The sequence below is a fragment of the Porites lutea genome, chromosome 7 (genome assembly GCF_958299795.1).
Source record: "Porites lutea chromosome 7, jaPorLute2.1, whole genome shotgun sequence".
NCBI classification, from domain to species: domain Eukaryota; kingdom Metazoa; phylum Cnidaria; class Anthozoa; order Scleractinia; family Poritidae; genus Porites; species Porites lutea.
Genome location: NC_133207.1, coordinates 28593382 through 28616678, shown reverse-complemented (window position 1 = coordinate 28616678; position 23297 = coordinate 28593382). Strand labels below are relative to the sequence as shown.

Below are 23297 nucleotides of genomic sequence, written 5' to 3'. Positions count from 1 at the left end.
GAAGTCCAACCCCTTACCCTTTTATATACCATTTTCCACGCCGAAAAAGGTACCCCTTTCGTGTTATACTATTGACTAATGGTACCCCTTTCACACACCTTGTTTAGATTACTTTTCAACCCTTTTAACTGCAGCTGTAAATGCACCGTCACCGGAAGCAGTCACAAAAATAGAACCGTTCTCGACTTTATAAAGCCACAAAATTCATCTGTTAGCCCTTTCGGGCCTTTTCACAGACTCAAATGACAGATTTCCCTACCCTTTTATTGATAATTACTTCAACTAGTGAAATCCCTACCCTTTCCGTGTATGATATACCTAAACCCTTAAAAAGATACCCTTCCGCAAGGAGCTGCCCCGTATAGGCCATCATAGGTAGTACCAACCCCCCCCCCCCCCTCTCCCGGGGGCGGCTTACACACCTGGGGCAGGCAGTAATATTAGAAAACCGTATTTACTCAATTAAAAGCCGCCCTTAATTTAACGCCGTAGATGGAAGCTAACAAGAGAGAATGATTGTTGCTGTCCTCGAATGAAACCTGAACAATATTTACTAATGATTTAATGCAATTCTTGGAAGTAATTTTGAAAGAACCGCTCCCCTTATATCAGCGCCCCAACGCCAGAAATGTAAATAAAAAAACAAAACAAAACAAAACAAACTCCTTCGGGTTGGTAGTGCTCGAAGTTCAGAGTGGATCGATAAAGGACTGAGTTAAGCTTTTGTCACTGCGCAATAGAGAACTAGCGAATTCGATCAAAAAGGTCTTTTAATCAACATTATTTACTTATTTACTACTCTTGATTTATTGAGAGTTCTATTTCATTGAACCAAAATGTATCCCATAGCCTTGATATGCTGGTCACCATTATCCAAACTGCTGTACATAGCGTCGTTTCCACATGTGTTAGAGTCGTCGTGTTCTCCTCCAGTGCCAAAGCCGATCCTGGAGTTACAGGACCAGCAATCGTTTTCATCATTACCTACTATACCGATTCTTGCTTTAGATCGTCCTGTCCGGGTACACGCTGCATTAAAACCTTCCATGTTACAGTTGACCTGTAAGGAAGCATCGGGACCAACTACGGACTTCCACTTGTCACGACCCAGTGAGGTGCTGCGGTATTGCCCATCAGCCATCAGTGAATACAGGGAACTGGCGCTCTTAGTGATTTCGATAAAACTGATCTGGCTGTTGATCTTCATTCCGAGGCAGATCTTTGAGAAGGATGTGTTCCAGTAGGAGGGAAGTTTTGTCTCCTGTGAGTCGAATCCAGTCTTGCCTCCATCAACATTAAAGGTGTTTTTATCTTGCCAGTATGCAGAGGTGTAGTGGAACGTTTGCTTTGGGAAGAACGTTTTGTTATAAATTATAACAAAAACCATCACTTTTACATACATAAATAGGAGAATGGCTATAGAGGCCGGCTAAAAAACATTACTGATCAAAGGTTCACATATCTGGTGGGATGCTTCCTATAGTGGTAAGTTACTTTAACATGATAGGAATGCTATTATGAGCGGCCATTTATTAGTCGGAAATTTAACACTCATTATAGCACTCTGACAAGAAATTCTTTTCATTTTTTCATTTCACTTTTCATTTTTATTGGTTAATTCAGATGTTAATACTAATCTAGGTGGGTAGCGTCTACATAAAACAAAATACGCACTCCAAAGATTAACTAGAATTAGATTAACTGGAATTTATACGGAATATCAATCAGAAGCTTACAAGTACACTACTAAGATGATTACAAAGATAATAAGTGCAGGGTTTCTGCTATTAGCTTGTTTTTATAGATGACTAAGGTACCTGACGGTTATTTTACATAAAAATGGAAATTGAGAGACATTTAAAATCAAAAACTGAAAACTGAAGGCAACCATAGATAATGCAAGTCAGCTACCTGATTGCCATCAATCTTCATGATCAGCGTCCATCCACCATCACCGCATTCTCCATTTGAAGTCGAAGCCATGGTCATGTGACAGTAAACGTCAATAACCTCAGCTTCCACAACAAGTGGGTACGCTTTGCTTTCATTGGATCTTAAAAAGATGAAACTGCAAATGACACCGATATATATTTGTATGAAAACAATGTCATAAGATGCAAAAATATCTTGACTCAAACAATCATGTGCGAAAAGTCAAAACAAAACGAATATTGATCAGTTGCCTAAAGAAAACTGTTACAGTAATGCAATTGGAAGCCTAATAAGCATAGCCTCAGTGCTAGATTTTTCTGGTTCATGCAAAGATGGCAGAAGATGTTGGAACAGAGGAAAAACTGGCACCATAAGATATAGCATTTTGTCTTTTGTGATATCAGGATTTGAATTCACACAGCTAATTTAGAGATGCAGCGCATAGTCCTTAATTTCCTTTTTCATGAGGTGTCCGTTTTCACCACTACAGAAAATACCATAACATACCATAATACTTTTTGTTGGTCACCGTAAAATTGTGCATAAGCATATATTGTTTTCAGTTTCTCTTGGAGCCATTTTAACTCCCAAGAGAAACTGAAAACAATATATGCTTATGCAAAATTTTCGAGTGACTAACAAAGAGTGTTATGGTGTGTTTTTTTCAGTAGAGGTCAATAAATATTAAAGATATAGAAACTGATTACATCTCTAACTGGGAGCATTAAGAGAACTTTCCGTAATTTACACATGTCAAAGGGTTTTGTATCAAAGAGTACCAATGAAATTTTGTTACTTACATATTCTTGTCAAAGATGTCCTTGCAGGATGAAACTGCATCACACAGAAGACAGACAAAGAGATAAACTGTAAGAAGTAGGCCAACCATTTCTCGAAGGCCGTCGATTACCCAACAGCTAATATAAAAGAGTCGAAGCTGAGATCCAACGTAAGTGATGAACGACTAATGGTTTTGAATTTCATGGACCGTTTAGGACATTTTGGGTTTACGGTAGGGGGAATTTCTTAAATTTAAAATGGCCGTTGTGATTATAATATATTATTTTTGAGCAGCTCTTATGATCTCAGCTCTAGGAGGTGAATATAAAACAAAACAAAATTGCTGCGCGGGCGTCAGAACGCGGTATTTCGCCAAAGTTTTAGAGTAAGAACTTTCTTTAAAACGCATGGAAATTCTTAAGCGTTGATGTTTTTAAGATAAGAGAGAAAAAAAAAAACAACAACAAAAAAGTCTAAAAACAGAGTTTCTGTTTTTTTTTTTGTAAAAACTGATTGAATTTAACCGTTCGAAGCAATGTTTACAACTCTACATGACAGAGGCCTTTCCATGCACTAATTGGGGATTTCCTCAGGCCACCAAATAACTTCTAAAAAATAGTTTGCAATAACCAAAGGTTGCAGAGTGCGGGCGACAACGATCATCGGTCAAAAGAACCCTTAGCTCCATCGGTGACTGCTAGTGTGTTTTGGCTAAGTTTCACTTCAGAAAAACGTCAAAACACCCGTGATCAGATTACGAGTGGTAGAAGGTCCAAACGTGCGTGATAAAATTGGGTTCTGTGCATTCCATTCATTCCATGCTTCGCATGCTACATGCATGCGACGCATGCGTAATAACAGCCTGTAGATTAGGATTGCGGGCTCCTCATGTCGCCCGCGCAGTAACCCAGACTTACCCGGTTCACAGTTCTCTACATCTCCGTAATATCCCGGATTACAAGTGCAGTTGTAAGATCCTTCGTTATTGGTGCAGAACGTATTCGTACTACAGTTGTGTGTACCTGCGGCGCACTCATCAATGTCTAAAAAAAACAGGCCATCAAATTGCAGCTTGTTTCGTACACATAAGTGCATGAGCAGATGCAGAAAATTAAAGCACATTTCATTGTCGAATTCGCATAGTCAAAAAAAATTGTGAGCGTCTTATTTTCACTTGACTTCAGGTTTTTTTTTCGCGTGGTCCCTTACTATATAAGACCCTGGCACAGGCTACGAAAAGTATGAAATACTTTTGAGAGCCTTTCATCAATCACAGATCTATTAAATCAAATTGACAATTCTAAGACTTTATAATCTACCATGGAAAAGCGCTTAATTCTAACGTTTGGAACAACTTGGCCTAATGACTGGCACCTTTTCACGTGACGAAAGACAACCATTAACAGTGCATTCATCATTATGTTGTTGTAAGCATGCTTATATTTTCTTCAGTTGTCGTACGACGTGTATGTAAACCAGCGATAACTTAGTGATCGAGGAATAAACGCCTGCTGCTTATCAAATTAATCTTGTCAACACACACTTTGAAAATTGGCGGGAAACTTTTTCAGCGACTAAGCAGAGGGGCGACTAAGATTTTATTTTAAAAATGGACTATGTGCGCATTTGAAGTAATCTCACTTGCAAGAGGACGGGAGAGGAAAGAAGACTGCAAGCCTTGTGTGACAAGCGTAACAATAATTTTGTTTCAAATAGCTTTTCGCCAATCTTTACTTTCTTTTAAACAGATATTTTTGTAAAGACCAGAAAACGTTAATGTTGAGTAAACGTTCGTCACGTTCGTCACACACAAGTGCTTTAATCGAACCTATGCATGCAGCGTTATTAGTAGAGGGAAGGTGCTTACCGATGTCACAGTACTCTCCTTTAAACCCAACGGTACACAAACAGTGGTATCCTTTGTCTGTAAAACCTGTTTGACAGGTGGCTTTGTTCTTGCAATGGGTTTTCAAGCATGCGTTCTAGGACAGGAAGAATCACCTGATTAGGAATATCAAGTTAAGCATTGGTAAGTGTACTATGTTGTTTTACCCCTGGTTGATGCCTAGCAAGTACCTAGTCATTGCCTAATCCTGCATACTAATTTGGCGTTCCTGCATACTAATTAACTACCTAGTCAGTGTCTAGCTGGCTAGGTAAAAGTGCATTCCTCCATATTGATCGAGGTGAGATATTTGGTCTTTGATCCTTCCTTAAATTAAAGGTTACTTGCTTGAAATATAAAATTTCTAACTTACTTTGGCTCCTTGATAAAAATAATCCGAGTTTGTCTCCATCTTATCCTCTTGTCCTTCAAAAGTGGAGTTATTCAGTTCACATTGGCTTGTTGACTTCTTAAAGTTGAAACTGACGCAGTTTGATTCTTCGAAGCAAAATAACCCACAGGTATCCCCATCAATAACGCCAACGCTGCGAATCACGTGATTTTGTAAACGTTTGCCTTCAAACATATGGTAGTTGCTCATCTCCAGTGTACGACATGAGTCTGAAGTAGTTAACGGAAATAGCTTATCTCAATGCCGGTATGAAGGCGGTTATCAATTATTCATATCATGGCCAACGAGTTGGAACTCACAGCCACATATATTCAGGAGCCATAATGGTCTCATTATTGCTCGTGATATATCTTATACAATTAAAACTGAACGCATATAGCTGGCTAAGTTTTAATTTTCCTTCTTGCTGTTGAGATAAATAAGAATAAATCGTTTACAACTACATCTTGCAGATGTTAAAATAAAATTTAAACAGCACTTCTTTAAGGCAAGTTGGCAATTTTAGTGTCCAGGTGAATATATGTGGAGAACCGGACTTCTCTAGTTAGTCGACCAACAGTCAAAATTCAATAATAAATGTAAATATAATGCAAGGAATAACGTTAGAACAAGACCTTTATCCTCTCTTGGTTGAAATAACAAACGACCTACTGTTCCTACTGCACCTGTTTTTTAATGTTTACATTTTGGCAACGACTTGTTTGCGAAAAACAAAAAACATTTTCCTAGCTATTAAACATGCTATGAACTTATCACAACTTTCTGATATCAGTTTTACCTTAGATACTGTTTGTTTAAAACAAATTGGTCATGTCGTTTTCTTAATAATAATTACAGTAAGCCAAATTGAGAAACATTTGATGTTTTGCCTCATAGTTCATTAGCTATTGTTTCAGACGTAAAATTTAAGGTGATAAATTCTCCCATCGGCTACTTGAAGTTCATTAGAAAGAAATATTAAATAACATCACAGGTCAGTTAAAGTAGTCCTATAAGAGTAAAACGAATTCACCCCCGTTTGACAATCTATTATAAGTGAAATGGAGTAATGCGATGCCTTGCATAAACCGCGGGACCAAAATTTCTCTTAAGACTAAAATAACAGATCACTTGCATTAAAATGAAACATTTCAAAAGCGAGGTTCCGCCTTGAGTGAGTATTTTTTTATTACTGTTGCTACTATTATTATTATTATTATTATTATTATTATTATTATTATTATCATTATTATTATTATTGTTAGTTTTAATTCGGTATAACTTTTTAGGCTACCTAACATGAATAAGGAACTAACCTTTTCTTGAGGCCTGTACGTAAATCCACGGTAACAATTCCAAAAAGATCCACAAACTGATTTTAAACAGCATTATTAAACCGCAGGTCAATCAAATTAATGTTTGAAAATAAACGTAACGTTTCTTTTCAGATCACCGTCCGAGAAAGGTTTCATCGAAATGCAATAAGGTTACACTCAATCCATAATGCATCTTGTTTATCCCCCAAAATTTTGCATAATCATTCTCCTTGCTATTACAGTCGTCCCAAGCTGAGAGAAATCGGAGACAATGGTTATGCAAAATTTTGGGAGGTAAACAAGATGCATTATGGCATAGGTGAAAATAATGAATTGTTGTTCGTAATGTTACCTGTTGACAAAATCATCAAATTTCTGTGCTAGTGCTTGAAAAGTCTATGAAAATTTTCAACTTCAAATGAAGTGGCCTAGAAACGTTTTTTAATTTCATCTATTTATTTATTTTTAATGCCTCTTGGTTGTCCAACACAGAGCATAAAGCATAGCCCAGAGATGTTTTAGGTGATTTACATATTGTGGTGTTTTGTGTTTATGCAAGAATTAGCTATGAATTTAAGACAAGTGAACTGAAAAATGTACAGAAACTGACTCAGGGGGAGCAAACAGTTCAAGCCTGAAGTCCTGTTAGCTTGGACTGGAAATGTGCATTTATGTACAAATCTGTGATTTACATTCCTGGTAGGTAGTCCTTGAAAATCAAGTATGGTCCGAGAAAAGTCTTTAAAAAAAACAGCAATTTTTTGCATGAATTCTGTTCGGGATTGTTTGTGCTTCATTACGACTAGCTCAGTTCAAATCCACTGAAATGTGTATTATTATAAAACTATTATTATTATTTTGATCCTTGTCCCTTTTTTGCATCCATATTAATATTTTCCATTACAGTGGAAGATCTACTTTGGGACACCTCTATTCAAGGGACACCTCCGTTCAAAGGGAAAAAAAATCTGGTCCCGGAAAAACGTTCAAAAAAATTTTTGTATTTGTTACCTCTATTGAAGGAACAACTTTATTCAGGGGTTAAGGAACACTCCTTCTGGGACCTGAAAAGTGTTCACTAGTCACGATAGTGACAGCTTTTTAAAAAGTAAACTGCCGGTATCTCACTTAAAATCGGTGAACTGCACTTGCATGTGGGAATTTAACACACAACATCGCAGAGATCCGTCATGATTTTTATACTTTATCTAGTTGCTTGAAATATATAATGACTGCAGCAGATTCCAAGGCAGAATAAAAAATAAAAAAAAAAATTGGGTTAATTATTAACAAAGCCCAGCCCAACCTCCATTCATTTAACTTGGTCCCAAGGGTGTCTCCTGAATAGATTTTCCACTGTACTCAAGTCCACAAAACTGTACTGTCATCTGTGCTCTTAAAAGACTCCTCAGCAATGTACTTGACTGTTTTAATTCAGTTGTATAACAATACGTACATGCATGTCCACCCAGGAAACGGTGTAAACATATGACTGTGATGAAATAAAATTTGCTGAAGATGCAATGCATAGGAATGGAATGCAGAGAAGCTGCCGAATATTTAAAAGTCCTAGATGACGTTTATTCCTACTGCAAACAGACGTATAATTAACTCTCCCAAACAAGGGAAATGTTATGCATGTCACAGAGCCAAAATGTGTCTCAAGTATTATCTGAATTTACAATCTCGGCCCCAGGTAGATCATCAACCCCGGTACAGACCTACATTTAAATATTAAGTAAATAAATAAATTACGATTTAAAGGTAACACATCCACTACGATTAGTGATTCTTCGTCTACCTCGTTCCTGGTTGAATTGGAATTTGGGAATGTTGATTTTTGAGGAGCGGGAAAACCAGAGTACCCGGAGAAAAACCTCTCGGCGTAAGGAGAGAACCAACATGAAACTCAACACCCACTCATGGCATTGATCCCAGCATTTGTCTGTCTCACACTGGTGGGAGGTGAGTGCTCTGACCACTGCGCCATCCTTGCCCCCACTGTGCGGGTCACTGATGAACTTATGTCGTTCATAAAAAAATGTGAATTATCACTTTAATAATTGTTGTCTATTGAACACCAGCTGTGATGCAAAAATATGATAGAAATGACCAGGCATGTTTTCACCCTAGTGGAGACTGATATTCAGTGAGTTACCGAAGGCATACTATTCCGGTCCTGACAACTGTAAAAATCATGACCTCCCAATTACTAGTGTAGATACACTACCATTTAGACTTATGAGGGACTTGTGGAATCTAGGTCATTAGACTACACTGTATTCTAAAATCTTGGACAAAACTCTTGATAAAATTGCATACTAGTGGAGAGTATTTTTCTAAAAATCGTAGCCATTTATTCCATTCCCATCTCCCTGGAAGCAGTGTCTCTAAGTCGTCAAAAGAAAGATTAAACAATAACCTTAATATGAAAAATTAATTTAGTTATTTCACTGAAAACTACTAAGCAATAACCAGGGCTTTCATCACTCCTGACCAAACGTGGGAGATAAGATATGTTCAAACAGAGCTTATTTACTATAACATCAAAATGTTTCGAAAGTATAGTCTTATAAAATGGACACACATTCAAACTTAAGACGATGCTATAATTATTACAGGTGAAGCGACATATAACACCAGCCAGCTTGAATATACTCTCTTTCTTGGAAGTGCTTGAACTGATAATTTTTACAACATAAACAGTCAAATATTCGGCCGCTATCAATAAATAGTTTTAGTTTTAGGGTGGATGGCGCAGCACACTTAGTAATATTATGCAAGTATACGCGACCGGATTTTTTAACTTTTTTTAGCGCGGAAAGAAAGTCGTGTAGGTACGTGTCTGGCTGCCGAGCGCTCGACATCCCTTAACTTGTAGTGCCTGGCTGGCCGTGTGACAAAAAACTCTCAAGATGGCCAAAGTTTCGGTCACAACAAATAGAATTACGTGATCCAAGAAATCAAGAAAAAGAATAAAGCAACCTACAGAATACAGGGCCACTCAGACTCGAGTCCACTTTGTCGAAAGGTTTTTTAGAAATTATACGCTTTTATTAATATCTCCCTGCATTCAAAATACGTCAGTGAATCGGTGAATATTTTCGCAAACTTTCAATGATACCTGCGAAATGTCCAGCGTTTTTACCGGTGAGATAATCGTCAATATTCCGAACATTTTCTCTTGCATTTTATTCTGACATTTGAATATTTTCACCTCGTGTATATAAATTCCTCCGCGGACAGTGAACAGTTAAGATAAACATGGCGAACAGCTGAACTTCATTTACTTTGCGTGTAAGAACACACGAAACGACTCTATTAGGTCAGCTACCCTCTGACTGGACAGAAAAACAAAAAGTTTTCTAGCACCAATCAAAAGCCAGAACGGCAGCGACCGTTTGGAACTGGTCTGGTAAGACATTGTTCACAGGGGCTCTTCTCCTTGTTCTTTACTTTTCTTTGCGCCATTTTTTCCCGCCCGTTTAGATTTTCCCTCGCCCCCACTATCTGCTCCCGGGTCTCCGAGGATGCAAAATATCTACTGTAGATCATTCAACATCATATGACGTCACGTTAACCATATTGGTGTAAAAACAATGAAATGCCGGGCGACCATGTTGGTGTATCAAAAGAAAATTCTGCGGGGACTAAAATTCTTTCTCATGTAAAACCTTTCATTCAGTTTTCCGAGCAATTTTCATAGTTACTGATTACGCTAGTGAGAACAATCTATACACATACAACAAAGTCAAAGCGCTATACATCAACACACAGAAGTTGAAGACTGAATTGAAATCTTCCTACGACTGTCTGTTGTGATAACGAAAAAATAAATACGTTTATTTTACCAGCATAGGTCGGTCCATTTAGGAAAAATAACTGTGCCCTCTGTCCAGAGTACGGCACTCGGCCAAGACCTCGGCGGGCACACTGTTTTTCCCTAACCGGGCCCTCCGACCGGCAAATAAATATGTGAATATGTATTACACTTATTCACACCGAAGACGGACTGAGGTGAATAGTGGTATATCTTTAGTAAATTGACCAGCACCGTTCTAAAGTAGCTATACCTGATTAGTCCGTTTTGCTACGTAGAGAAAATTGTAGCAGGCCAATCTGAACACGGGAACTGACGGCACATTTTTCAAATTTCAAAGCGGCTCTATGATTGGTCCGTTTTGCTCAGCTTTGTTTCTTATCTGCTTCGCTTGCAATGGAGATTTCCTTCCGATGTAGTTGCAGTTCTTTAATATTTTTCCTTATTAACAGAGTGACTCTTTTCCCTGGTATATTGGGCGGGAACGAAAAGAGGCCTCTGATACAGCAGAAAGTTTGATATTTGATTTTTCGTCATAACTTCATGCGTTGTTTAAAACAGCATTTCTTTTAAGATTTTTTTATTCACCAAGCATATTCTTTACTAAGTAGGTTGAATATCAAGAATTCCCCTTCGTCTGCATCAATCTCGGATCACGCTCAGTTCTTCACAACGAGCTAACCTCCTAGATCTGAATAATTGCTTATATCCTACCGCTTACCTCATTCAATAATTGTTAACTTAATTATTGTACGCCCACTACCGTAGACCAGTGTGAAATATGCTTGACTCAGCAGAGAGATTCTGCTGTTTGATCCCTACGTCTAATAAAATTTAATCGTCAGGTGCGAAAGAAAGTGCTGCATATTAGTCTTAAACATGCCCCTAAAATATAAATGCGTTTTACGTCATGGCTTAATGCTTTATATTTTTTTTCGGTTTAACGTTAAAACAATTTTTTCCTAATGTCTCCACAAGGTGTTACTTTTTTCAAATCTCCTTAATTTCCTTTACTTTAAATCCTACTCTCTCTTTCACCTCAATTTCCTATAGCCGGGAAGTAATTTCACGTTAACTTCCAAAACTTTAACTAACCGTCACGAGTCGGCGTTAATTTCCTGTCGGCTATCTTTTTCCAATACAATTCCCTCGAAAAAATCAACTTGTAGCTCGAATGTTCGATTTTCCTTTTACGGCGATGAAAAGTTCCACACAAACTGAACTGGCCAAAAACAGGGCAACATTCTCGGAATGCATGCAAAACAAACCAAAAATGAAATTTCTACAGCTTTGCAAGTTCTGTGTGCGTGTTTTCAGTGATGTCATTGATGGCCATTTAATGAAGCAATTTGCGCACCAAATTTTCCTACATCGAACCTATTTTAGGAAGATGATTATCAATTTATTGTCATATGCAAACACATTATTTTTTACACAATGAGATAAAATGTTGGAAGGAAACCAATTTTTTTTTTTCATAGAAATAAAGGCATATTAAAATATTTGGTGTTTTTAGTACGTAGATAATAACTGTCGTTCCAGATACAAAATCAATGTTACCTGATAAATTCAGCCAGTGGCTATAAGTTCATGTTACTAACCGTTCTTATGTAAAAAGTTTGGAATAAACCAACCTTCATTTTGCTCTTGCCCATGAATTCGAATCCACGGAAGCAGCTCCAACAAAATCCACAAGACTATAAACTGCATTATTCAAAAGGACGAATAAGGAAATACTACGGGCCAGGAAAAGATCAAATAAGCAAAGTATTTTTGGCGCCACCACACATCCAAATTAATGCTGAACCCTTCAATATAAACAAAGCGAACGGGCAATTCTTTATAGAATTACCAATGGCAATGCCGATAAGTGTTTCAATTGCAATGGGATGGGCAATGGGACCTCATAGTAGTAACATTTGTAAAGGTTTCCCGATAGGTAGGCGACAAAATTCTCTTTAGGTGCTGGAACAAACGAAAATACTCGGATCGACGCTCTGAGGTGTACGATAACAGCTGTCTTTACTTATTAATATAAGAATCCGCATTTAACTAGATTTAATTTCATTTTCCTCCTGTGATACTAATGCACTTATTAAAGTTTTGGAAATTGAGAGTGGGCACTTATTCGAGTTGGGCGCTTAATAGACGCGGGGGGGCTAATAAATTTGCACCATTTTCAGCTTTTTATTTTGCTGAACAAAGTAGAATTCTGACTATATTAAATATTAAGAAAACAAAAGTATCCACGGAATCTCTTAGAAGAACTTAGTCCATTTCAATCTCGTTGTCAGTGACGTCTTTTTTGGGCAGGGGGTGGTAGAGGAATGGGCGCTTATCTGAGTTGGGTGCTTATTAAATATTCCTGCTTGTAGTGCTGGCGCTTATGCGCTTAATCAAATAAATAAGGTAGTCTAGGAGACTCTACGCCGTTTTGATAGGTTACAGCTTCAATCCATCGTTCCCCTTGCCTTCAGCCTGCACCACGTACGCCATAAAACTCCTACAAGCTATTTCATTGTTCACAAATGAAAGACAGCTATTTTACAGCTACAAGGCAATACAGTTAGCTCGTATCAGGGACGGATCATTAGCGAAAGTACAAAAAAACATCTCGCGCAAGAAAAAAACAATATTTATACAAACTAAATAACCTTTAAAATATTTATGCACTGGCCTAAAATAATTCATACAAGAGTAATGTTAATGAAAAAAATCATTTGGCATGAAAATTCTCCATCCCCCCTCCCCCTACCAATTAACTTCTCTAATGTCCGTCCTTTACAAGAAAACTGAATTTAAGATTACGAAAAATGAAGGGTTTGACGCAACCCATTTAAAAAGAACGGAAAATTGACTTTGAAAAACCAGCTTAGTTTAAATTCTAGATATCTTTGCATACTATTATTTAATTAATAGATCATTTTGTACATCGTAAACAGAGAAGTCTAAATAAGGGGAACAATCTGTAACCATCACTGACGTACTAGATGATTGGTCCTAGTATTATGCAATGTTATTACATACTGTCTTCTGGCAAACTCTGATCCAGTGTTTAACTTCTAGAAGTTAATATGAAATTGAACTCAGCGGTAAGGAAAATATTGTTTAATTTAGTAATACTTTGTCAGGAAGAATGTTGTCCAGTTTTGATACTCGCCATATTTGCACGCGCCCAGTAGGATTGAGGGGGGGAATAAGCGATATCACGTCACTTTTTTTCTCAGCAGGCAATTAAAGAGGTGATAAAATTTGCCAGTGCAATAATCGCGGTCGAGTTCATTTATTCCTTCAAAATGAAACAACGATGTGGAGACAAAGCCACTACTAGTGCCAGTCCCTCCCGAGTATTAAATTTCAAGATTGTGTTGCTTTCTTGGTTTCTAGTTGTATCCTATGGTTCACCCCTTTTATGCCATTTTAAAATGTGAAAGTTGACTGTAATTTTCAAGCTGTTTGATACTTCTTCTGCCTGCTGACCATACGTCTTGCCAGCGAAATGACGAAGAAAATTCGTGAAGCGGACTTAGAACAAACAAGAAGAGCAGTGGCCTATTTGCAAGAAAAAGTTTGGCAACAATGATAAATTTGAGTTTTCTAATTTCATCAGTCCTGTTCCAACGAGCCAAAATGACTATCAGTGTTTTGGTAAAATGGATTATTGTAGACTGCGATTTGACTGTCAGAGTTTTATGATCCTTTTAGAAGTGCGCTATAGATCAATTCAGTCAAAAACGACCGATTTTTGGCTCGCTTTTGTGGACACTGAGTTTAGCTCAGGTGAAATGAGAAAGTTTAAGCGTTGCCTTTTGCTACTTAACAAAGTTTATGGTTTTATAAAGTAGCCCTGTGTTGCGTTGTATCGCATACAAAAAATGAACTTTGCTCGTTTAAATTTGAGGACTTTGTGATGGTCAAAATACGGTACTTTAAAAAATGGCGTACAAAGGGGTGAAATAAAGTGATGCTTGTATCTCTAATACAAGAGCAGTGAGGGACCTATGTTTATTATATTTAAGAATTACTCCACCTAACCTATCTATAATATTAGTATACGAACTAATTCCGTTGACCCCCTTCAGTTTAATATTTTGCCCGGTTTTCACTGACAACCCCTCTTAAAGGAAATTTATTTCTGAAAGAAATAAATGGTTTTATGCTTAATGTGACTGATTAATGTTTCATTTCTCCAGTTACTGGGGAGGGGGCGTTCCTGCCATCCGGGACATTATATATTGTGTTTTTAAGACATGAAAGCGAGGCACAAGGCCTCTCTGCTCACTGCAACAAGAAAGTTAGTTCTGTCATGGGTGTTAACTGTTTTAGCCACCCTAGCTTTTTCACGGGTGTTAACTGTTTTAGCCACCCTGTTTAGATTTTTAGTTCTGTCATGGGTGTTAACCGTTTTAGCCACCCTATTTTCTACGGTGCTAACTGTTCAAGCCACCATGTTCTTAGCTTTTTCACGGGTGTTAACTGTTTTAGCCACCCTGTTTAGAACGGTGCTAACTGTTCAAGCCACCATGTTTTTACTTGTTGTGTGAGCATCAGCCACCCCCTTTTGATGGTGCTAACTATTAGATCCTCTGTGATATTCCTTCCCTCAGGGGTGATCGATGTTTGGGGCACTACAATACTATTTATTTCGTTGCAGGTTTAGAACAATTATAAGGTCCACCTCATAAATTATTCTATTTTGAAGCTTCATCTTCAGATTTTTAGTGAAGCTGTGTCCTCATATTTTACATTGAGGCTTTATCCTCCTATTTTATTTTGGGGCTTTGTCTTCATGATTTATTTTGAGGCTTTGTCCTCATAGGTTATTTTGAAACTTTGTCCTTGGATTTTAGCTTAAGGCCTTCCGCATCATTGTTATGTAAGATTATTGAGGCTATGTTCCTCAGTTTGAGGCTTTGGTCCTCGTTGTGCTAGACACATGTTGCTCTTGTTTGTACTGCATATGTGATTTGTTTGCAGGATATGTACACGTGTGATTCATTTCCATTTGTATTTGTGTCTATAGGGAAACTGATGCAAATATTATTTGGTTTGAATTTACCATTCTCATTTTTTGCCTTTGATGCCAACTTTTTATTCTTAATTTAATTGTGTAATCCACTATTTTGGTTTAGAGGTACATGCAGCTAGATTGATTTTATCTCTGGTTTTTGTTGGCTCCCAAGTTTTGATTTGTGTGGACATTATAGTCCCATGTTGGTTGTTAGGGGACAAAAGGCTTACGCTTCCCTCACCACATCACATCATTACTTTAACTTTGTGGTTCTTTTGAGGAATTTACTGTTAATTCAGTTTGTTTTGGAGATCCTAATGGATTGACTGATGGTTTATGCATTGTTTGTTAATGGTAGCACATTGTAGCCTGTTTACGGAAGTTGTTTTTATTGTTTTCATTTTATTGCAGGTGCTAAGGTATATGCAGGCAGTTCCCTTTCACGGAGGCGTTTTCAATGAAGCGAATCTTGGGCAGAGTTCTCTCTTGAGAGAGTCAACACACGTAGCTTTGCATTCTCTGTAGCTCATCAATTCAATTCAACATACATGTAGTGGTACATGTTCTGCTGATCAGTTATCCAGGAGTTGCATCTAATAGTGCGTGGCTACGCAAGACCAGCTGCTGCTTCCCTCAGTATATGGCATCTACAGCTAATTCGGCAGCACAGGCAACCGTGGCTTAATGCTGGATATTGATAAACTGCAGTTGGGTATGAACTGTCTGGTTTCTGTTACCTTGCTTGTCATCTCTGGGCTGCATCACATAATTCCTGCTCAAGAGTATAGTATGCCATATGGTACTTGCGTTTACACAATGAAGACAGATGGACAGTGACATGGTCATGTATAGAATTCTCACTGCATGAGTCAGGGCCATCCGGCCCATTTTATTACATAAAATTATTCACTTAATTCATCTGTTAGTATAGTTTCCTAGGTGATTTCGGCTTGGGCAATAACTATACACTTTCAAGATGATTGTGTGAGCAGGGGCCATACAGCCATCTCGCAGATTTTCATTTTTACTAGTTACATCAGCGAATTATTTCAGTATTGTTATTAGTATAATTCAGGGTGACTGTGTGTGCAGAGGCCAGACAGCCATCCCACATATTTCATTTTAATCAGTTATTTTAAGTCAGTGAGCTATTTCAGACTTTGATAAGAATAATTATGTGTGACTGTGTGTGCAAGGGCCATACAACCATCCCGCAGATTTCATTTTAATCACTTACATCGGTAAGCTAAATCAGACTTTTGATAAGTATAAAACTGTGTGACTGTGTGTGCAAGGGCCATACAGCCATCCCACAGATTTCCTTTTAATCACTTACATCAGTGAGCTCTTTCAGACTTTTGATAAGTATAATTCTGTGTGACTGTGTGTGCAAGGGCCATAAAGCCATCTCACGGATTTCACTTTAATCAGTTACATCAGTGAGCTATTTAAGTATAGGACAATTGATTATGTTTGATAATACAAGGTTTAAATTTAATCTGGATTCCTTTTTCCTTCCTTCAAAATTATTATCATAATTTCTAAATTTTGTTATTATTAGTTGTTTAAGAACGTCCATTTTTTATTAATTGTGGGCAAATAGTATTAACGCTGTACTGGTATTTGCCTTAATTGGTTAATGTGCAGGTGTCAACTCAATTTAGTGCTAATCCTGGATTATCTCAATCTGACTGAACAACCCATAGGTCTGGCAATTGGGACCTGGTGATAACTATACTCCAATAGGGTCAATTAAGCAATCTCGTTCATTTAAGCTTGCACCTTTCCTATGACATAATTGCTTCATATTGATAGCTACACTTGTACATTTTGCTTCTAGATTAGTAAGGTTTTTGTCGGTGGTTCTCTTGCTTTGGCCTCGGGTGGGGCTGCCCGGTCACTCGTTTCTTGCTCCGGGCTGTAGCGGGTGTGCCCTCACTTTTGCTGGGATAAATCTTCTTGTGGATCTGGACTTTCCTAGCCTGATATGCTTAAATGAAATAAACGGCCACTCTTGTGGCCAAATTTATCCCAAACTGGAATTGTCATTATTGGGTATCCCAGCAAACAGAGCTCACCCAAAGCAAGACTCCACCAACAGCAATAACTGACTCAATAATACTATCTAAAGGAACATGGAGCATAAATGAGTTTTCTTATTTCTTCAGTCCTGTTCCAACAAGCCAAAATGATTATCAGTGTTTTGGTAACACGGATGATAGTAGACCGCAATTTGGCTGTCAGAGTTTTATCATACTTTTATAGTTGTGAGCTATAAATCAATTCAATCAAAAACGACCGTTTTTGGCTTGCCTTTGCAGACACTGAGTTTAGTTAAAGTAAAATAAGACAGTTTAAGTGGTGCCTGTTGCAAAGTTTATGGTTTTATAAAGTAGCCCTGTGCTGTGTTGTGTCGCATACAAAAAATGAACTTCGCTCGTTTAATTGTGAGCGTCAAAAAGTGGTCAAAATTTGCTTTAAAAAAGATGGCGTTCAATGCTCGTATCTCTAATACAAGAGCAGTGTCACACCTATGTTTATTATATTTGACCATTACTCCATTACATTTGACCCTTAACCTGATATTACTATAATATGAACTCATTGCGTTTAACATTTTGCCCGGTTTTCACTGACAACCTCTCTTAAAAGTTATTTTAACAATGCAAACAAGTGCTTCAGATCGGAACCCACTATAAACCGTGAGAGTGAGGTTCGTGATACATCATTCACTAGCAACCACGGTGGTACTAAGAGTCCCACTTACTAAAATTCGCACCATCGCCTGATGTAGACCTACAGCATGCGATCGAATCATCGCGATGAACAAAGTGACTATCGCGAGACAAACGATGAGCTATTTCTTTACTTCATTCTACTCTATTCTACTTTTTATTCAAACAAACAATAAACGATGAAAATATACCCTTAAAGAAATCAGAAGTTAGAGAAAAGCGGCCTGTTCAACTTTCTAGGTGTGTGAAGAACGTTGCCTTAAGGCGTAGATAAATGATGCAACATCGATATCTGGAACACCGGACACAATGGCCATCAATCTCTATTTATTCCGCATGCTTTATTCATATAAGACATGAGGCACATACATCCAACTTAATATTTCGTTTAATAGATCTGTCTTGAGTAACTGATTAAAATATTTCAACGAAATTTACACGGTTAATTTCTTGCCTAGGCAAAATATAGCCTTAGCTTAATTTTCAGTTTCTTTTACTGCACAAATATATACCCAAAGGCCTTTATGTTTTGGCTGGAAGCGTGGTTTCCACATGTGTTGGAGTCGTCATTTTTTCCGCCAGTACCAAACCCAACCCTGGAGTTACATGAAGTACAGTCGTTTTCATTGTTACCAAGAATACCGATTCTTGCTTTGGAGCGGTCTGCGTAGGTGCACTCGGTGTTGAACCCTTCCTTGTTACAGTTTTCATTGAAGGAGGCACCAGAGGCAATCAGTGAAAACCACGTGTTACGACCCAGTGAAGTAGGACGGTATTGTCCATCGGCGATAAGTGAATTCAAGGAACTGGCGCTCTCGGTGATTTGAATAAAATTGACCTGGTTGTTGATCTTCATACCGAGGCAAATTTTGGAGAAGGATGTGTTCCAGTAGGAGGAAAGTTTTGTCTCTTGAGAGTCAAACCCAGTCCTCCCTCCATTGACGTTAAAGGTGTCTTTGTCTTGCCAAAGCGTAGAAGTGTAGTGGAACGTTCGCTGTAGGAGGAATGTTAGTTAGACCCGTGTCAAACGTCGAACTTAATTACATACATTTATACTCGAATTTTAGAGTAGCTAACAAGCTAATATCTTCGAGCTGATACTACATGGCCCCAATCTAATGCAAATGAGCGAGAACAGTAGATTTTGCTCAGTCTTTTCTCCATAAGCATCATTTGGCACATCTGAAGTCTAATGTTATAAAAGGGCCTTGTTGACTTAAGTAAAGAGAATCGACGCCATATTATTTTTTGATATCAAATCTTCAAAATATAGCTCCTCAAAAGGAGTCGAAATCTGAGTAGTCAATCGTATCCTTTAACCGTATCTCTCAAAATGGTCTTGAGGAATTCCTACTCCTCAATCCCTGCTTACCGTCCTTTGAGTAGTCATTCACAAGAATGGCGGAAAGTTAACAAAATTGAGGGCTGAAATACGAAAAGCTCCGTGCAGGAATTTCACTATTTCTTGAAATTAAAATGAACAAAATATCCTAAAAGGACCGACTAAGGATGTAAAAAATAAAAAAAAATTAACAATGCTATCATTTCATCGCATTTCATCGCCATGGGCCTGACGGTATTTATTAAATAAACTCTTTGCCTCAAGAAAAAGGACTCTCAAAATAATTATCGAATATTCTAGATAATTATATTCATTTAATATTTAAGAAGCTATAGGCGCTGTCAGCCGCTTGGAGTGATATTTCCAGTGTAAAAATTTCAATCTATACTGTTTCATCAAGTAAGGGTAATATATCGCGAAGAAACTAAAAGTGAGTTTACCTGGTTACCATCCATTTTGATAACCAGCGTCCATCCACCATTACCGCATGCGCCATTACCAGTCGTACCCATGGTCATATGACAGTAGACGTTGATCACCTCGTCCTCCACAACCAGTGGGTATGCTTTGTCCTCACTGGAACTTGAAAGTAGAAATTACAAGACCTTTGTCTAAACGTTTGGGTTCTTTGAGGCGATACTTCCTGGTCCATTACAAAGATCAGCGGAAGATTTTGGGAAATGGCAGTAGACAGTAGAGAAATGACACGATATAATTTAGCATTATAAATCTTAACTTTTGAATTCCTGGATGTGTCGTTACCTTTGTAAATATATAAACTTATTTAATTCCCTGATAAATGCCTTTCCAGTTCTCGTGGAGGAGTCAGACACTTAAGAAAGACTAGAGAAATTGCATGGGCACCGTGGCGTTTTGTACCACGTGACGTGACTAACCAGCTAAGTCCAAAGGGACTATTCTGAATCTTAAGGTGTGAAGTCAAAATTGGCCGTCCGGACTGGTAATTTTGAAAATAAGATATTAGCATTTTCTCGAAATTTTCCGTGAGGGGCATATTATTATTATTATTATTATTATTATTATTATTATTATTATTATTATTATTATTATTATTATTATTATTTTACAACTGGATTGGTCTCGCTGGCCAGCTCTAACAAATGGAAAGAACCCTTAATCAACTAGCATCCCACGCACCGTATGTTTTAATTTGTCTTAACCTCTTTTTAGTTGTGGTTTGGCGTTCTCCTTTGACGTATCTATCAAACTCTGACAGCTTCAATATTTTAAGGCAAAAACTACGAGTAAATTGTTTGGCAACTCACATGTTTTTGTCAAAAATGTCCTTACACGTCGAAACTACACCAGAAGAAAATTAAAGAAAAACTCATTAAAATAAGTGGTATTAAAGTTGGTTATTATTTACGAAAGTTTAATTACTACAATATGGGAAGTAAGGTGAAGGCTTTAAAAAGACATTTTAGATCATTCATTTTCTTATTGCCCAAAATTTTTACGAGAAATTATTATTCACATTTTAATGGAAATAATCATCAGCACTTATAAGTAGAGTTAGAAAAGCTTGTCTTGAGCTATTTGGAATATCAGTACAGACAATCAAAATAAGGCAATTTGCAGGAGCAACAATTATAAACCTACGTAACATTAACATCAGTGATTTGTTGTCCGTCCAGAAAGTAAGTCCAAAGAAAAGATTTTACGGTTTATTTAAGGGTAAAAATGGATCAATATCTCCCTTCAACTCATAAAATGCTTTAGACTCACTCGGTTCACAGTTTTCTACATCTCCATAGTATCCCGGATTACAAGTACAGTTGTAAGATCCTTCGTTATTTGTGCAGAACGTATTGGCAGGACACTTGCTTGCTCCAGTGGCGCACTCGTCTACATCTATAAAATTATAAAAAATAAAAAGTACTAAACGTAGTTAAAATAAAATACAGACAGGAGTAATAAACAGTTTAGCAAATTACTAGTTCAAGAAAACAATCGACATTTCGCGACGCCACCACTTTAAATTTTCCCCCGGAAATGACGTCTGAGCAGCGAGGGCAGAAATTCCATACTGATGACGTGTCACTAACCAGATCTGGGTAGTGCTTCTGATTGGACCTAGTTGAAAATCTATTCAACCAATTAGAAGTACTACCCAGATCTGGCAGAGAGAGCATATATGTTATAGCCTGCAAGTAAGCGCTCGCGGAACCCTTGGGTCGGTACGAGCGCCACAATCTTTTGATTCAAATGCGGCGTTTATTCGAGGACGATAATGCATACTTCTGAAAATTAAGCACTGCCATACTTTTGCGTCTACTCTTGCAAATTTTGACGATGCTATTAAAATGATCGATTCGACATAATTGTATAATTGGTTGAATACAGATTGTACATTGTTACTCAAGAATAGAAACTCACATATCTCGCAGTACTCTCCTTTGAAACCAGCAGTACACAAACAGCGGTATCCTTTGGCTGTAAAACCGGCTTGACAGGTTGCTTGGTTTTTACAAAGATTACTCACACATGCGTTCTAGGGCAGAAAAAATGAGGCGATCAGAACCAAATACTTTCTTTTGAAAAAATAGCTGCGTTCTTCATTCCTAGCGGTTTTATTGATAATCATAGATCCCTTACATGTACTTTAACAACTATTAATAGCTGAACGAACTGATTTTCAGGTTTGGAGTTTTGAAACTTTTCTCATAGTTTAAACATTAAGGTTGAGTTCGATTGGCAAATCCGGATTTCGGATTTTGCAATCGAACGCGAAATCCGTAAACGGATTTCACCTCCGAGAAATCCGTCCCTAGGGTGGATGTCAATTTTAAGAAATCCAAATCCGGATTTCCTGGATTTCCTTTTTACCGTTCGAATGGGAAATCCGAAAAAGGATTTGCAAAACTGCTCTCGTGAACAACGGTCTTCTTTTTGCTAATTATGCGTGCACGTGCAGGACCGCTGTTCTTAAGGACAGTTTTTCAAATCCTTTTTCGGATTTCCCAATCAAACGGTAATAATGAAAATACAAAAACAGATATCTCAACGTTGAAATCCATTTTCGGATTTCACGTTCGATTGCAAATCCGAAATCCGGATTTTAAAATCTAAATTCAGATTTCCCAATGGAACGAACGCTAAATAAGTCTAATTAAGAAGTGTAAAATGGTATTTGGTACAAAGCATTAAAAGCTGCTGTGGGGTCGGTTATAACGAAGTCCAACTTAGACCGCGGATTAGGAAATTTTGGACCTTTAGATCTCTTTTTCTGTGGGCTAATTTGAGAGGATAACTGCGTTTCTAGTCAACGCTTTGTGCTTTCACGAAACTTTTCACGATAAATGGTGTTTACATAAAAGCGTTCGGCAAACTGGAAGTGGCTTAGAACAGTAGAACACTGGCTAAACTCCGTTCAAATAACTAGCCCATAATGTTCACTGTTCCAAATTTTAGCCCCGAAGCTAGCTAAAGAAGTTTTTGTGAGGATTTAGTTGAGAGAGTTTCCTATGAAAATTACTAGCTGAAGAGAATCGGGTGTTGTATTTGGGAACTTTTCTTGGGAGGATGAACATGTCATTGATGCTAGGCGGTGCAGAATCACTAGAGACATCATACATGAGACAAAGAAGAGCTTGAAGTGTAAAATACTTTAGATATTAGCAACATATAAGACGGAGGCCCTCGTATAATGTATAGATTTAGCCAGGGCTAAAAGCGGAGCCTCCTTAAGCAATTAACTTTAAACTAGTAAACTCTAAGGCACTAAAATGAAATCTTCAAATCCTTGCTTAACTTTAGGGGCCTTCAACATCAGTTTACCTTATGAGGGAGGGGTTGGGTGATAAAAAAAAGTAGGGACCTTAAGCAACGAACGGCGACGACAGCGAGAACGGCAAAAAATCAATAGGTTTGATTAGCAAAGCAACAACTTTGCACGAGCATCACCCTTTTTTGTGCACTGCACGACTACGATGCGCAGGTGCCTTAAAATTTCACGTTTTGTGAAGGATGCAAACACAACAACTTTGCACGAGCATCACCCTTTTTTGTGCACTGCACGACTACGACGCGAAGGTGCCTTAAAATTTCACGTTTTGTGAAGGACG

The 23297-nt window shown here is 37.8% G+C and overlaps 2 protein-coding genes across 2 annotated transcripts; both read right to left on the bottom strand.

Annotated features, from left to right (window-relative positions):
* Positions 1-823: 823 nt before the first annotated feature.
* Positions 824-8294, bottom strand: LOC140944733 (uncharacterized). Its single transcript, XM_073393851.1, has 7 exons — positions 8225-8294; positions 4971-5218; positions 4580-4694; positions 3630-3755; positions 2733-2766; positions 1912-2053; positions 824-1345 (listed from the first exon to the last, which is right to left on the bottom strand). Exons 1-7 carry the CDS (start codon positions 8292-8294, stop codon positions 824-826), a joined length of 1257 nt encoding a protein of 418 aa, XP_073249952.1.
* A 9936-nt stretch (positions 8295-18230) lies between these two features.
* Positions 18231-21469, bottom strand: LOC140944732 (uncharacterized skeletal organic matrix protein 5-like). The gene is made up of 5 exons (XM_073393850.1): positions 21415-21469; positions 20959-21084; positions 20499-20532; positions 19653-19794; positions 18231-18864 (listed from the first exon to the last, which is right to left on the bottom strand). The coding sequence occupies exons 1-5, from the start codon at positions 21467-21469 to the stop codon at positions 18364-18366; spliced, it is 858 nt and encodes a 285-aa protein (XP_073249951.1). The 3' UTR covers positions 18231-18363.
* Between the last annotated feature and the right edge of the window lie 1828 nt (positions 21470-23297).

What these genes read in the sequence shown, in the direction of transcription:
- LOC140944733 (XM_073393851.1), bottom strand. Translation starts at nt 8,294, where the DNA reads ATGGCGCAGTGGTCAGAGCACTCACCTCCCACCAGTGTGAGACAGACA. An exon ending in TGCTGGGATCAATGCCATGA is followed by an intron (nt 5,219 to 8,224) that starts GTGGGTGTTGAG and finishes TAACTACTTCAG; the next exon opens with ACTCATGTCGTACACTGGAG. An exon ending in ATTTTTATCAAGGAGCCAAA is followed by an intron (nt 4,695 to 4,970) that starts GTAAGTTAGAAA and finishes TTCCTGTCCTAG; the next exon opens with AACGCATGCTTGAAAACCCA.
- LOC140944732 (XM_073393850.1), bottom strand. Translation starts at nt 21,469, where the DNA reads ATGCATTATCGTCCTCGAATAAACGCCGCATTTGAATCAAAAGATTGT. An exon ending in GACATTTTTGACAAAAACAT is followed by an intron (nt 19,795 to 20,498) that starts GTGAGTTGCCAA and finishes TCTACTTTCAAG; the next exon opens with TTCCAGTGAGGACAAAGCAT. An exon ending in TCAAAATGGATGGTAACCAG is followed by an intron (nt 18,865 to 19,652) that starts GTAAACTCACTT and finishes TTCCTCCTACAG; the next exon opens with CGAACGTTCCACTACACTTC.